General features: G+C 39.6%; 1 protein-coding gene and 1 pseudogene across 2 annotated transcripts in view; one reads left to right on the plus strand and one right to left on the minus strand.

Moving 5' to 3' along the window:
* Nucleotides 1-3,230: 3,230 nt before the first annotated feature.
* LOC100618393 (GTP-binding nuclear protein Ran-like) lies at nucleotides 3,231-5,352 on the minus strand (annotated as a pseudogene).
* A 6,501-nt stretch (nucleotides 5,353-11,853) lies between these two features.
* The window catches only part of MRC2 (mannose receptor C type 2), a 115,909-nt gene continuing 111,901 nt past the window's right edge, over nucleotides 11,854-15,861 (plus strand). The window contains exon 1 of one of the 2 annotated variants that reach the window (XM_007482540.3): nucleotides 11,854-12,683. In XM_007482540.3, the coding sequence (XP_007482602.2) occupies nucleotides 12,524-12,683 (160 nt within the window). In that variant the 5' untranslated portion in view covers nucleotides 11,854-12,523. The remainder of the gene's footprint in view (nucleotides 12,684-15,861) is intronic. The other variant, XM_007482539.3, reaches the window with a different exon arrangement.

The raw sequence follows: 15,861 nt of genomic DNA on the forward strand, positions 1-15,861 counted from the left end.
TTGGAGTCAGAATGCAGATCAAAGCATACTACATTTTCCCATGAGTTTATTTTTGTTTTTATTTGGGGATTTTGGTATGAGTATTCTCTTACAATGATGACCAATATGGAAAGATATTTTGCATGATAATACATATATAACCCAGATCAAATTGTAAGTTTCCAGGAGGGATGAGTGAAGGAGGGGAAGGAGAAAATTTGAATCTTATAATTTTGAAAAACATGTTGACAATTATTATTACATTATTACAAAATAAAATATCTCTTAAAAAAGAATTTTGGCAGAGCCCAATCATAATATAAAATCTGAAATCATAAAGTAGTCTGGAAGAATAAATAAACAAAAAATTTTAATTCTTTAGATTAAAAAAAGGTTAAAAAATACTTCAAACAGGTAGAAATCAAAATTAATGTACCAAGGAGCCATAGTCAGGATTACACAAGATTAAGTAGTCACCAGTCTGATAAAACAGAGAGCTTAGAATATGATATCCCAGAAGACAAAGGTATAACTTTAAACTAAGAACAACTCAGCAAAACTGATTATAATCCTAAAGAAGAAAAGATGGATCTCTAATCAAATAAAGGACTTCTAGGAAATCCTGATAAAAATACCAGCGTTGGGTGTACACTCTGAAGTTTAATCACAAACAAAAGTTAAAATAAATATAACAAGGGAAACATGAATGAACAAGCATAAGGAACTAAACAAGGATAAATTGCTTACATTATGGTATGAGGAGATGACACATGTTTTCTCCTTTATTCTCATCACCCTCAGACAAAGCCTGAAAGAGTTCTGTTGTCTTGAGAGAATAATGGAAAGAAAGAGGAACAGAATACATTGGGGGGAGGGAAAAGGAACAGTAGGTTTTGGGGAAGTCCTTATACATATTTAGGATGTGAAAGTAGAAGTCCATATGAATAAAAAAGAGGACAATTGACATTTGAACTTTGCTCTCATCTGAACTGGCAAAAGGAGCAAAGAATGTACACACACAATTGTGTGTAGAAATACATTTCTCAACAGGAAGACACACTTGACAGAAAGTACAACAGGAAAATAGGAAGGAAAGGAGAGAAAGAAAAAGTCCCGGGGATTATAGAGAGGGTAGATTAAGGGAGAGATTATTGCTAAGTAAGACAATTTTAAGAAGTAAGCAGAACCAGAACAATTTGTATAATGACGACAATGTTATAAAGATAAGTGATTTTGAAAGCCTTAAGAACTCTGATCAGCTTAATGATCAACCATGATTCCAGAAGAATAATGATTATTTATGTTGTGTAATTAGAATTTTGCTCCCCAGGAGTCTAAATCCCAGCTTCCCATGTTCCTTCTCATGTTACGAACTGACGTAGGGAAGATATAAGTTGAGAGTAGCTCTGCCCTCGTGCTCTCTTTACCCAGAAATGAGGTTGGTGTAAGTGGGGTGAGTGCCCAGGCAGGAGAATTTCACTCATGTGGCTTTTACTTAGGTTTTTACTTTTGTTCTTGTATTTCTTCTACTTCAAGTGATTATTAATAAACTTTATAAAATATAATACTTGGAGTTATTGGATATTAATTTTAATCTTAAAATGCTATCATGCTACTCACCTCCTTATTAGAGAGTGGAAGATTTAGAGTGTAGAATGAGACATATATGTATATATATATTAACTCATTGCTATTTCATAGATTCAATAGCTGTTTTAAAAGGAATTTCTTTTAAAATATCTTTATACTGGCTTTTTTGTGATATAGGGAAAGTGTGATGATTTGGTAGGGGTTTGTTTTATTTCTTGCTACTTTGCTTCAATTATTGTTGCTATTTTTAGTTCAAAATCTTTTGGTTGCTAACCCAAGAGTTATTAACCTGGGTTCCATAAATTTGTCTTAAAATATTTTGATAACTGGACTTCAATATGACTCTTATTTTTGGCATTATTATTTTTATTTTACATATTTTAAAACATAATTCTGAGAATGAGTCTATAGGCTTCACCAAATTGTAGAAGTTTACTATTTTAAAAAGGTTAAGAACTCCTGAAATAAATTATTATATCATCTGCAAATATTTATTATTTTGTTTCTTTTTTGCCTATGCTTATTCTCTAAATTCTATTTTCTTGTATTATTGTTGTTAGTATTTCTAAAATGATTTTTTTGACAGTGATAATAGATATCCTTACTTTACTTCCAGTCTTATTGGAAAATCCTGTTGTGTTTTCCCATAATAGATAATACTAGATTGGTTTTGGATATAGACTTCTTATCACCTTAAGAAAAAAGTCAATTTATTCCTGTACTGTCCAGCCTTTTCACCACTATTAAAGAATGTTGTTTTTTTATCCAAAGATTTTTCTTCATCCATTGATATACTCATGTAGTTTTGGTTCCTTTTGTTATTAATATGGCTTAATATGTCTGGTTTTTCTTCCATAGGAACCAGTTCCTGTGTTTCCACTCTAAATCTAATCTGATCATAATGGTATGATCTTTTAAAAATGTTGTTGGAGGTCCTTTGCTAATGTTTAATTTAATATTTTTGCATCAGTATTCATTAGTCATATTGGTCAGTCTATTTCTTTATCTGGTTTATCTTTTCTTGGTTCAGGTATAATATTGTCACATAAAAGAAGTTCGTAGGATGGCATATCTCCCTATTTTTGCAAATGTAATATTGGAATCAATTGTACTTTGAATTCTTTATAGAATTTCCTTGTAAAGCAATTTGATCTTTTTTTTTTCTTTTTGGAGTACCTAAATGGTTTGTTCAATTTATTTTTTTGAGTTCAGATTACTTAACTCTTTTTTATTTTGATAATCTAGGTATTTTGTGTTTTTGGAAATTTGTAAATGCCCATTTTATTTATCATTTAAAATATTTTTAGATGCTCAAATACAACGTTTTTGTGATCTAAACAAAAAAGAAAAGGGAATGGCATTAACAAATAAGATTCATAACTGAATATCGTGATGAAATTGTAGCCGCCATATTTGAAACTCAAAAGAGACATAATTGCAGTCTCAAAAATAGCTAAATACACCAGGTCCAAAATATGAATTACATATTTTTAAACTGCTACAATCACATCAAATTCCATTTATTTTCTTTAGCATCCCAAAGATTAAGCATATGTTCTACTCAGCTATATAATAAAGTGACAAGCATTCTACACCACTGTCATCACAAGATAGTTGCCTATTAAATAAGCACTCTGACATTAAACTCTGGTTTCATTCTCTTACAGGTCATGATCTCCATTAGGGAGTGCAGTTGTCTGAGCAATCTGTAAGTCCCGTGTAAACTGTGCTGCCAGTGCTGGGCCCATGACAAACTCTACATGACAAACACCAAATTAAGGTCTTCAATAAATTTTCTAGCAAGCTGAAAGGAGAGCTTCTCAATGTTGTAGTTACTTTTTGCTGACATACTATCATAATCTAGAGATTCTTCTTCCTATGGGAGACAATGGATTTCACTTTTAACTTTCCCAACCTTATTATCAACTTTGTTGACATGCAGTACTATAAGTATATTCTAAAATATTCATACCAGATCTCTGTATCAGGTACATTTTTGTAAGTAACTCTTAATGTTACATCAAACATTATCCAAGCACTGAGCTTGGATATAATAACTATTTCTCAGACCACTAAATTTCTCTTGGCCAGCTGCATCCCATTTGTTGAATTTAATTGTATCTTTGTTAGTAGGGAACACAAGGTGATGGACCTCAACATCCAAAGTGGCTACATACTTCTTTTCAAATTTACCATTCAAATGATATTTTATAAATGTGTGTAAATCTTGAAATCTCTCAGACTTGTGAATGTTAAAAATTTCCCCATTGGGGAATTCTTAATTGGAACAAGTTCCCTACTGAGAAACATTCCCCATTTTGATGTGAGAACTCACCAGGATCAGAAATGGGAGGACCTCTACTCCAACCATACTTAAGACTGCTTTAGGGGAGAAAACTCCTTGCTATGGGAGGACCCCTACTCTACCTGTACTTAAGACTACTTTAGGAGAGAAAACTCCTTGCTAAACAATGAAAGTACTTGGATCCATGCTTATGGTGGGGCTAGGAGTTCTTTGAGCCAGGCCTGTTTTTAGAATTGATACAATGGGATGCTAGGTACCTAAAAGGGTCGGGCAAGTTTTCTCTTGATGAGATTAGTTGACTCAGCTGTGTTTTCTCTCGTTCAGACTTACTGAGGAGATTGGTCGACACAGCAGCATTTTTTCTGATTCAGACTTACTGAGGAGATTGGTCAACTTAGCAGGAATTTAGATGGGCAGTCCTTTGGAAAGCATCTACAGTGATTGGTAGATGTAGGGACTTAGGGGAGGTGACATGGGAGAAGAACCCCTATATAAGAAAAAGCAGAATCCTTTTGGAGAAATCCTTTTGGAGGATCTCTGATGAGGATCGCTTGGGAGGAATCTCTTGAGAGAGGCTCTGGAGAAGGGAAGCTCTTGGAGGACAATCTCTAAGGAGGTCTTGCTAGAGCTCTCTCTGGTGAAGTCAGATGAGATGGAGCTGGCCTGGTGTCACTAGAATCCTTGTTTAGGCAGACCTTGTGGTGAGTGTTAAAAGACTGATTGATTCTCTCTCTTAAGACTCAGGTCTAGGCCATATTGGCTTGAGGCCCTTCATAATTATTCCTTTCCTACTCTTTCTCTCTTTCTCCAATTCCTCATTATATTATTAATTAAAAATCTCTATAAAACCCAGTTGACTTTTGTATTTGAATAATTGGGAATATTTCCCTGGCGACCACCTTATATTTGATTTAAAAACCAAGACACTGTAGTGATACATATTTTCTGCAGTCAAATTTACTCATCCTCTCTTATATCTATCACAATTTATATCTTCCACTATTTTAATCACTACAGTTTAAAACCTCAACCATTTTAAATATCTCATGTGGTTTTCCAGTTCCTCCATCACCATTGAATGCAAGTTTGAACTGAACTTGGGGTTTTTCTTGGATGGTCATTATGATGATTCAGAATCATTTCCATCCATCCGTCCATCTCCACCTGACTGTAATTTATTATTTTTAGTGTCATATAATTGGTTGAAAAAGCTTCTAATAAAATCTATTTATTTTTCTTCATTTATTGTGAGTTCTTTTTCATTTTTGCTATTGGCAGGTTGATTTTCCTCTTAAAAAAAAACAGTATAACTAATGGCTTATCCCTAAAAAGACTAGCTCCCATTTAAAACAAACAAAAACCCTTTATGTTCTGTCTTAGTATTAATTCTAAGACAAAAGAGTGGCAATTAAGGTTAACTAGCAATCAGGGTTATTCTGAGGTAGATTTAAACCTAGATTCTTCTAACCCCAGACCTATTGCTCTCTCCACTATTCTACCTAGCTGTCCCTTCTCATTTTTTTCATCAGTTTTGTGAGGTTTTGGTTTTTGCTTTCAATTTTATTTATTTTTCTTTTCTTTTAATTATTTCCTTTTTATGAAAATTTTATTTAATTAGTCAATTTAGAATATTTCTCCTTGGTTACAAGAATCATGTTCTTTCCCTCCCCTCCCCTCGCCGACATGCAATTCCACTGGGTTTTACATGTGTCTTTGATCAAAACCTATTTCCATATTGTTGATATTTGCATTAGGGTGATCATGTAGAGTCCACATCCCCAATCATATCCCCAACTACCCATGTGATCAAGCAGTTGTTTTCTTCTGTGTTTCTGCTCCCACAGATCTTCCTCTGAATGTGGATAGCGTTCATCCTCATAAGTCCTTCAGAATTTTTCTGGATCATTGCATTGCTGCTAGTAGAGAAGTCCATTACATTCAATTGTACCACTGTGTATATAAGTCTCTGTATATAATGTTCTCCTGGTTTTGCTCCTTTCACTTTGCATCAGTTCCCAGAGGTCATTGCAGTTCACATGGAATTCCTCCAATTTATTATTCCTTTGAGCACAATAGTATTCCATCACCAACATATACCACAATTTGTTCAGCCATTCCCCAATTGAAGGGCATCCCCTCATTTTCCAATTTCTTGCCACCACAAAGAGTGCTGCTATGAATATTCTTGTACAAGTCTTTTTCCTTATTATCTCTTTGGGGTATAAACCCAGCAGTGCTATGGCTGGATCAAAGGACAGACAGTCTTTTAGTGCCCTTTGGGCATAGTTCCAAAATGCCCTCCTTTTCTTGTTCTTTTGAACTGAATATCCAATCCCATCTCTGATCTCTTCTTCCCTAGATTTATTATTTATTTATTTTAAAAACCTTCCATCTTAGAATCAATATTGTGCATTGGTTCCAAAACAGAAAAGCAGTAAGAGTTAAGTAATGGGAGTAAGTAACTTGTCCAGGGTCACACAGCTAGGAAGTGTCTGAAGCTAGATTTGACCCCAGGACCTCCCATCTCTAGGCCTGGCCCTCTATACACTGAGCCCTTAGTTGCTCCATTAGCTTGGTTATGAATAAATTTAAATTTATGAGGGTTAATTAATTAGGTTAATTGGGTGCATTGTGAGGTAACTTACAAGAGGCAAATCCTGGGGCAGCATGAGGGCAAAGTAACATGGTGGATCCCTGAACCTACCCCAGGCCAGGTCATGTTTTATATAGAAGTAGAACAAAGAAAACCTAGTGCCAGGGATGGCCCAGGGCCATGTGCAAGTTTTCCCAAAAGAGCTTCTTTTGCTGTTTACTCAAGGTAGTTTACATTCTCTGTGGAGTCAAAAGTTATGCTCTCACTTTTGCTACCACTGTAGAGCTGGTCAAGTCAACAACCATTAATTAAATGCTTACTAAGTGCAAGGAGTTGTGTTAAGCCCTGGAAATACAAAACAAATAAAGATAAAAACAGTCCTGACTCACCAGGGGCTTCCCTTTTAATAGGGAAAGAGAATAGGGAAAGAGCATAAAAAAAGGGAAGCTGCAAAGGATGGAGGTCTGTAAGGTGGCATGGCAGAGAAAGAAATCCAAAGAACTAGGAGCAGATGCCAGATGGAAATGAAGGAATAAATATGTCCCTAATACTTCCTAAAATGGAAGTTCTGGGAGGAATGCTAAGTACCCCGATAATCCTTTTTTGGGAAGATGATAGATGTGAACATACCTAAGCTTTAAGTAGTCTCCTCTGGGGCTCCAGGATAGGGCACAAAGAACCAAAGACAATAAAGATTCTTTTCTGGATCAGGAACCCCTCAGACCACAAATTGGCTGTATATGAGTCCAAAGTTGAGTAGAAGAGGGTCATTCATCTTCCCTGAGCCATTAAGTTATCACAATTCTTTAACATGTTCCTTTCAGCAATTTATCAAACAACAAGTACTTAACTAGATCTTAGACATTGAGCTAAGTGCTGGAGAAACAAATAAAGGTGAAATATGTAAGCAAATAGGTACAACATATGAATAAATGAGTGCATATATAATACAAAGAATATGGAAAGTAATCATAGAGGGGAAGGCTGGCAGGATTGGGTAAGGCTTCACACAGAAAGTAGTGTTTAAAATGAGTCTTGAAGAATGACAGGTATTCTAAGAGGTAGAGATGAAGAAGATGGGCATTAAAGGCACGAGCAACAACAAATGTAAAAGCATATAGATGGGAAATCAAGTATCATATCAATAACTAGGACAGTTTGGATGGAGCAGAGAGTGAAGGGAGGGTAGAAAAATCTATGAAGTCTGGAAAGGTATGAAAGGACCCTTCCATATATATATATATGTATACACACACACACACACACACACATATGGGATATAAAGAACTTTAAATGCTCAACAAAATACTTTCTATTTGACCCTGGAGATCCTGGGATGCCATTGGAGTCTAATGAGAATGTGTAGGAGGTGAGGAATGGTTGAGAATCAGGTGAGAGTCAGATCTATGCTTTAGGAAAATCATTTTGGTAATTATGTGGAGTAGAGATTGGATTGGGGAGAAATGAGGTAGGAAGCCCAATTAGAAGGCTCTGCCAATATTCTAGGTGAAAAATAATGAAGCCCTGAACTAGGGTGAAAATAGAGATAAAGACACACATATGAACCGTTATCAAGGTGAAAACGACTAAGATTTGGCAGCTGATTAGATATGTAGAGTGAGTAAAGAGGGAGGAGTTGGGAATGACAGTGAGGCTGCCAACCACATTGACTAAGGGGATGATGGTGCCCTGAATAGTAATAAGAAGTTTGGAGGAGGAATGGGTGTGGGGGAAAAGATAAGGAGTTCTGTTTTGGATATATTGAGTTTGAGATGCCCCTGGGACAACCAATTGGAAATGTTCCTTAGGTAGTTGGGTAAAAAGAGAGCAGAGCTTAGGAGAAAAACAAGCCCTGCTAGAGGTTGTTTTCTTTGTAGAAAGAGCCCTGGTTCTAAAGTCCAGGACCTGAGTTCAACTCACACCTCTATCACTTACTACCTATGTGACTTTAAGTCACATGACCTCTCCAGGCCTCAGTTCCCTTACCTATAAAAGGAAATTGAACTATATGGTACCTGAGGTCCTATTCAGTTTTTAATCTATCATTCAGTGATGTGGAGATGAAGAGTTCATAACAAAGACATCAAGGAACAAGATAGGAGAACTTGAGAAGGATTTTGCTGATCCTAGGAAAGGGTTTCTGACTCTTAATTTAATTAATTTTTTAAACTTTTACCTTTAAACCTAACTTAAGTGATTTTCCCAGGGTCACATAGCTAGGAAATACCTGAGGCCAGCTTTGAATCTTCCCCCTCTACGTCTGGCTCTCTGAGCCACCTAACTACACCCTGCCTCAATTAAAAAAAAATAACTGTTATCCCCTCCCCCTGCCCCCATCATATTCTCATCCCTTCACTTTTTCCTGTCCAATGAGCTATCTCTTATAACCAAGAATACAAAATGATTTGACTTTTTTCCTAAAAGAGCGTAATAAGAAAAAGCCTATGGACTTTAAGCTGAAAGAGTAAGGCATTACCCATTCTTCCCCTGAGGAAAAGCTAGCCAAAAGTTTTGGCTGAGTCAGAACAGCTTTCTATACAACAGTATCCTGTGGAGTAGCATCTGGCAGAGACTACAGCAGCTCAGTATCCATCAGAGACTATGAAACTAACAGGAAAAGGGTCTAATAGGATTTGTGCCATAACAGCACTAGTAGACTCTAGAGACCCATCAGTGAAGCACAAGGGATAAGAGTTATCTTTCTATATATGTACCTTGGCTATATGTTCCTTACATACAAGTCCCTCCACATGTATCCACTTTTATTCTTGATGTGTATATTTGTGATGTTGTAAAGAAAAAAGTCTGGAAATAAGCTTCTGAACAAATTGATTTAATGATGGTAAGCATATCACACAAAGCCAATGATACATTGACAGAATCAGTAGGTCTGCAGACCACCTAGCATAGTCTGAGACCCTGAACATCAGATGTGACACAGACAAAAAGAGGAACTTACAAATTTATTTACTGTCCTCTCCAAGAGAGTGCTAGAATCCTATGTATTGTTCTTTGTGAGAGGGTTAGGGAGGGGGTGGCTCAAGATGATAGTGGTAAAATATCTGTGCCTCAGTGGAAAATTTAAATGCATGGTCGCCTTAGTCTCTACAGTAATTTTATTTTATTTTTTTGGTAAAGATATTTATCTTACCAATTATATACACTAACAATTTTCTACATAAGTTTTCTGAAGTTATATGATTGAAATTGTCTTTCTCCCTCCCTTCCCTCTCCCTTCCTAGAGTTGGTAAGCAATTTAATCTGTTATACATGTATTATCATGCAGAACATTTCCATATTGTTCATTTTTATGAGAGAATACTCATATAAAACCAAAACCTCCAAATAAATTAAAGTGAAAAATTGTATGCTTTGATCTGAATTCTGACTCCAGACGTTCTTTCTCTGGTGGTAGATCGCATCCTTTGTCATAAGTCCTTCAAAATTGTCCTGGATTGCTAAGAGTAGCTAAGTATCACAGCTGATCATTCCACAATATTGCAGTTACTGTGTACAATGTTTTCCTGGTTCTGCTTATTTCACTCTGCATCAGTTCATGTAGGTCTTTCCAGTTCTTTCTGAAATCATCCTATCCATCATTTCCACAATCATATTCCATCACCATCATATTACACAATTTGTTTAGCTATTCCCCAATTGATGAATATCTTCTCAATTTCTAATTCTTTGCCAAAAAGAACGGCTATAAATATTTTTGTACAATCTATAATCATTTGACAGTCATCTCAAAAGCATGTTTCTGTATCATTAGTGAATGTAGAGATGTACATTACAAAAGAACTTGTTTGTACACTAAGAAAGATCAATATCACTTCTATAGGTCGATATGAATATAGAGCTCTCTATGATTATAAATGATTACCTTACTTCTGCTAGAAGTATTTACTGCTATTAGAGATTATATATTAAAGATGCCATATTCAGTCATTTAGTCAACTCATAACTGGAACTACCTCATACTATTAAATCAACAGTTACAACTTAACAATCCTATTTATCTACTAATAATGATTCCTAATTAATGATAATAGTTCTAAGGCAATAATCAACTTTATCAGTGTGCGTTTCTTCAAGTTCATGAGGGAAATGTTTTGTGCCTTCTTTTTTTAACTCTGTCATTTCATTAAAACCTTTTAAACTTAACTTGTATCCTCTTGCTGACCATTAAAAATAAACACAATGGTGGGATCTTGTTTTGGGGGGATAAGACCACCAAATTACCTTGAACTGGGAATAGTTCTTCTCTGGGGCTCATTCCTTGTGAGATGGAAGAGGTGCTACATACTACTGCATCCACTGTCTGGCTTTTGCATGAGTTGGAGCTGTTATTTGCTTCTTTTAAAATAAAACTCTCTAAGTGCTTTTGCAAACATTACCCATATTTTGACCAGAGTACATTCATCTGCCTTAGAAAGGATGGAAATTCTAATGGAACAGGAAGCACTCTGGAGTAAGCACCTATTAGGGAAAGTCATGGACCACGAGTTTTGTCATTCTCTGGAGCCAACTGCTTGCAAGGAGGTGAGTTTTCCAGGTTTCTGTTTAATGGTGGGGGGTTTTAGAATTCAACACACCCGAAGAATGTGGGAACACATTTGTGCCATCTCAGACTCTGTACAATAAGAGTTGCATAAGTATCAAGTAAGGTCACAAATGATTAATTGAAAAAGGGGGGACCCAGTTTGGGGTCCCTTATTTGTCTGCCTCTATGCCCAATAAGGCAGAAGCAGGTAGGTGGCACAATAGAGTGTAGAACCTGGAGTCATGAAGACTCCTCTTCCTGAGTTTAAATCTAGCTCAAACACTAGCTGACTCTGAGCAACCCTGCTTGCCTTAGGTTCCTCGTATGTAAAATGATGTGGAGAAGGAAATGGCAAATTATGTCTCTCTGCCAAAACAAAACAAAGCAAAACTCCAAATGGGGTCACAAAGAATCGGACATGATTGGAAAAATGAGTGAATAACAGGCACAACACCCTGGTCAGATCACAGGGAGAGGATCATCAATACCCTCTCTTCTTTTCAGTATTCCAAAAAATGGGGAGGTGAGCGGGGTAGAGAAGTGGATTGTTCCTCTTGGAGAAAGGGATTTTGGGAGAAGGTGGAGGAGGAGATGGGAAGAAGGGTGGTTTGTCCTCGTGGGGATGGAGGAGAAAACAGAGGTTGCTCGGTACATAGCACCAGCGGTTCTCTGGAACTCTAGAGTTTGGATTATGCTCGAATTGGTCGCGTCAGTCCCCATTCCTCAGCCGTCTGGGCCTCACTGCCCCGTCACCAACACCGGGTGAAGCGTGCAGAAAGTTTTGCAACCGCTTTCCCAGCCAGCTCCAGCCCAGCCGTCCGTGACGCAGTGTCTGGGGCTCGAGGCCCGGACTGCGAGGGAAGGAGAGAAAGAAAGGGGAAGGAGGAAAAGAAAAGGGAGAAAGAGACAGACAGACAGACAGAGGCCCAGAGAGAGAGAGATTCGTTGTCATCCCTGTACACACCCCTTCCCTGCTCTCCCAGTTGCTAACAGACATACTACCCGCATAGCTTTCGTCTCTACTTATCATCATCACTCACTTCTCTTTCGCCCCCTCGTCTTTCCCTGGCTCATTCTTTTTTACCCCGTTCCTTTCCCCCACCACCCCTCTCTCCATCGGATACATTCTTCCATTCTTCTTTGGTCCCTGCTTTCTCCATCTCTCTCTTTCTCTGCTCTCCCCCCTCCCACACTTCCCCTTTGCTTCTTTGCTGCCCCTCAAACCCTCCTCCCTGGTTCCTCCCCTCCTCCTCCAACCCTTCCCAGCCTCCCTATCCCTTCTCTTCCCTCAATTCTCCTCCCTTCCCTTTCAATCCCCTCCCCTCCCTTCTCCTCCCCTTCTTTGGGAGGCATCACTCCATCCTGGCCCGGGGAAGGACGCAAGGCATCTCCAACCTAGCTCCGGGGCCCTCCGGTTCACGCTTCTCCAGCTCCTCGCCCTCAGTCCATCCATCCATCCATCCATCCCTTTCTTATCCTAGTGCCCGGAACCCCGGCGGAGTCAGTCCCCGGAATGTGGCTCCCCTGGCTGGCTCCTGCTCCCTGGCGTCACCTGCTGCTGCGTTGTGCCCTGTTTCTCGGAAGTGTGGCGTTTAGCCCCTCAGGATCCTGGATCAACCCCGCGGGGGCAGCCACAGTCGCCACCCCCTCTGGTCCCACCACCGCCCCAACTGGTAAGGCGCTGCCAGCTTGGGGGACTGTTCCTCTGGGAGCTGGGAGAGGAATTGGAGAAGGAGAAGGGACGGTGTGGGAAGAAAAAGGGGGCTCTTTTTTTTCTTATCTCCTTTCATTCCTTAGCAGAGGTGCGTGCATTAGAGGGTGAGGAGAGAGGTATGGAAACAAAATTCTCTCTTCATTTCTATAAAGGAAGGAGGAGGAGGTAAGGAAGAGGGGTTAAAGAGTGAAGGGAGAGAGGGAAGAAGGAAAGGAAAGGGAGCAAAGAGATTAGGAAAGAAAGAGCAGGGGAGGGAGGGAAGGAGGGAGGGAAGTGGGGGGGGGAGAGAGAGAGAGAGAGAGAGAGAGAGAGAGAGAGAGAGAGAGAGAGAGAGAGAGAGAGAGAGAGAGAGAGAGAGAGAGAGAGGAGAGGAGAGGAGTGAGGATGTAGTGGAGATTTGAGTGAAACCAGATGTGGTGGGTCGACTGGTAGGGGGAGGGGAAGGAAGGGGTCTGTACCAGACTAAGAAAAAGAGGAACTCTTTGAGAAAAGTTTCCCCAGTCTCCTATTTGATCCAGTCTTAAGACCACCACCAAAGCCAGCTTCCCTTTCAGTGCCACTGGCCTCTCATCGAAAACTCTTCCAGTTGTAAAAGATCAAAGGAAGCTACAAAAGTCCCTAATGGAACTTTCTGGCCCAAACTGGTCGCTGGAGGAAGGATTTCTTCTCCTTCCTGACATCTCAGGTGTTTGTTGCTTCCTTTTCCTCATTTGTCTTTGAAGGGCAGACTGTGGAATGTGGCATCTCCATTTCTGAAATGGGTAGCCTGTCAGGGTCGTTTTGGACCACCAAGAGTCGAAGTCAGATTTGTGTGTATGTATGTGTGTGTAATTCACCAAATGGTATTTGTCCCTCCAGTCTGAAACTAACTTGGGCCAACTCAGATAGGAGAGCACTGCGTTTTCAAGGGACAGCAAAGTATAGGGGCTCCTACTCAGAAATTTTCAAAAGTTAGCATTCGGTAGCCAAAGGGGAAAATGCAGCGCCATGCCCACTGGTAACCCCTAAATTGTCAGAGAGTGTTTCACCAGTCAGAATGGCTTAGGTATTATTTCTCAGAAGGGGGGGGGTGGCCTCGAATTTGAGTTTAACTAGGGAGTGGACTTGACTTGCAGACATCACCACTTGGCAGCTGGGAGCTGTCCTTGCCTTGTGTGTGACCCGGGCAGCTGGGACATGAATTCATCCCAGATTGTGCCATTCCGAAGACTTGTTCGGTGGAGATCGAGTTGAAAGCGTGGCGGTGGGGGGCGGGGGAGGTGGAGAGAGTGAGGAACAAAATTGCTCACGTTCACCCAAAGCAGTTCCAACTTTATCTCCAGCTAGTCCTGTTGGACTGAATGTCGTCAGCCAATGCAAGCAGATTTTAGGATCCCGTTTGTGCTGCAGCCCCTAATTCCATGATAAGGGTAGAATGGGGAGGGGAGAGTGGCTCCTACTGCCATACGCTTTGGGTGTGTGGGTATCTTTTTTTTTTTTTTTGGCAGCTTTGTGCTCTGACCTCTCTGAGGTAGGGGGAGTGGAGGAGGGGGGTGGGGAAGGATGGCCAATCCTAGAAGCCCTGGAGCAGCAGAGTTAAAGCGCCAGGCCTTGGGAGGGGCCCATGGGCAAAATGCTGACTCTGGCTTTTTCCCATTGCAAGCATTTGCTGGATCTTCTGAGAGAGTCAAAAAACAAAACAAAAAACAAAACAAAACACCGGATCTTTTTGCCTCCCTCTCCAGCAATGTTGACTGACAGTTACAAAGCACTTTAACTTTTACATAGTTTAACATTTGTAACACTAAGCAGGCTTTAACTCTCCATTCCTCTTCTTTGTATAAAACATACATTGTTTCAAGATTCAGGGAGCAGAATAATGCTAGAGGTGCCTGTGGGGGTACGGAACCCAGCCCCTCTAATATCGGGCTCTGCATCCTCCTTTGCTGTATCCCCTGCATTTCCCTCCATCCGTCAGGGTGCAGACACCCACAGATCTTTTCTACTGTGTGTTCTTTGGCTGTCTCTTATCTAATATAAAGATTTATACAGAGGGGTTCCTTCCATTCAATTCAATGTGTCCATTCAGTTTTCAGTCTTTCAGACTCTTCTTGATTCTAACTGGGGTTTTCTTGATAGATACTGGAGTAGTTTGCCATTTCTTTCTCCAGCTCATTTTACAGATGAGGGAACTGAGGCCAACAAGATGAAGTGACTTGCACAGAGTCACACAGCTAGTGTCTGAGGTTGGATTTGAACTCAGAAAGTCTTCCTGACTTTAGACCTGGTGCTCTATCCATTGTACTATCAACTGCCCTCCCTTTCAATTCAATAAGACCTAGAAAAATTGGGAATAAAGGTGGCATAGTTAATGGAAAGAGCATTGAATTTAGGGAGGTGAGTCATCCAGACCCAAATGACTCCTTACCAGCTGAGTGATTTCCGGTAAAACAATTCAGCTGGGATTCAGTTTCATCTCTAAAGGGGAACGGCAAATAATCCACTGTGTAAGACTGCTATAATGGTTGAATGAGACATTAGATGAAAAGTCGGAAAGATCTTTAGAAGTCATCTTAAACAGCATCTTGATCATATAGATGAGGAAACTGAGGCTTGAAGAGATAAGGTAACTTGCCCAAGGTCACACGAGTAGCCAAACTGGTATTTGGATCACAGATCTAAAACTACAGAGAATGTGGCCATCTTACTTAGCCCCCTGGTAGCCAGGTGATGTTGTGGAGAAAGCCCTGGCCTTGGAGTCAGGAAGCCTTCAGTATGGGGCAGCTGGGTATCTCAGTGGATAGAGCACCAGGCCTGGATTTGGGAGGACCTGTGGTCAAATCTGGCCTCAGATACTTCCTGTGTGGCAATTCAGTTAACTCCAATTGCCTGGCCCTTGTCCTTCTGTCTTAGAGTTGTTATTAAAACAGAAAGTAAGGGGGTTTTGTTGTTTTTTTTTTTAAGAAGCCTTGAGTTCAAATGTGATCTCAGATACTTACTATCTGTCTGATCTTGGGCAACTCATTAAATTTCCCTTAGTCTCAGTTGCCTCAATGGTAAAATGGGAATAATAAAAGAATCTACCTCCAAGGGTAGTTATGAGGATCAAATGAGATATTATTTGTAAAGGTCTTAACATAAATGTCTGGCACATAATA

The sequence above is a fragment of the Monodelphis domestica genome, chromosome 2 (assembly GCF_027887165.1).
Source record: "Monodelphis domestica isolate mMonDom1 chromosome 2, mMonDom1.pri, whole genome shotgun sequence".
NCBI lineage: Eukaryota > Metazoa > Chordata > Mammalia > Didelphimorphia > Didelphidae > Monodelphis > Monodelphis domestica.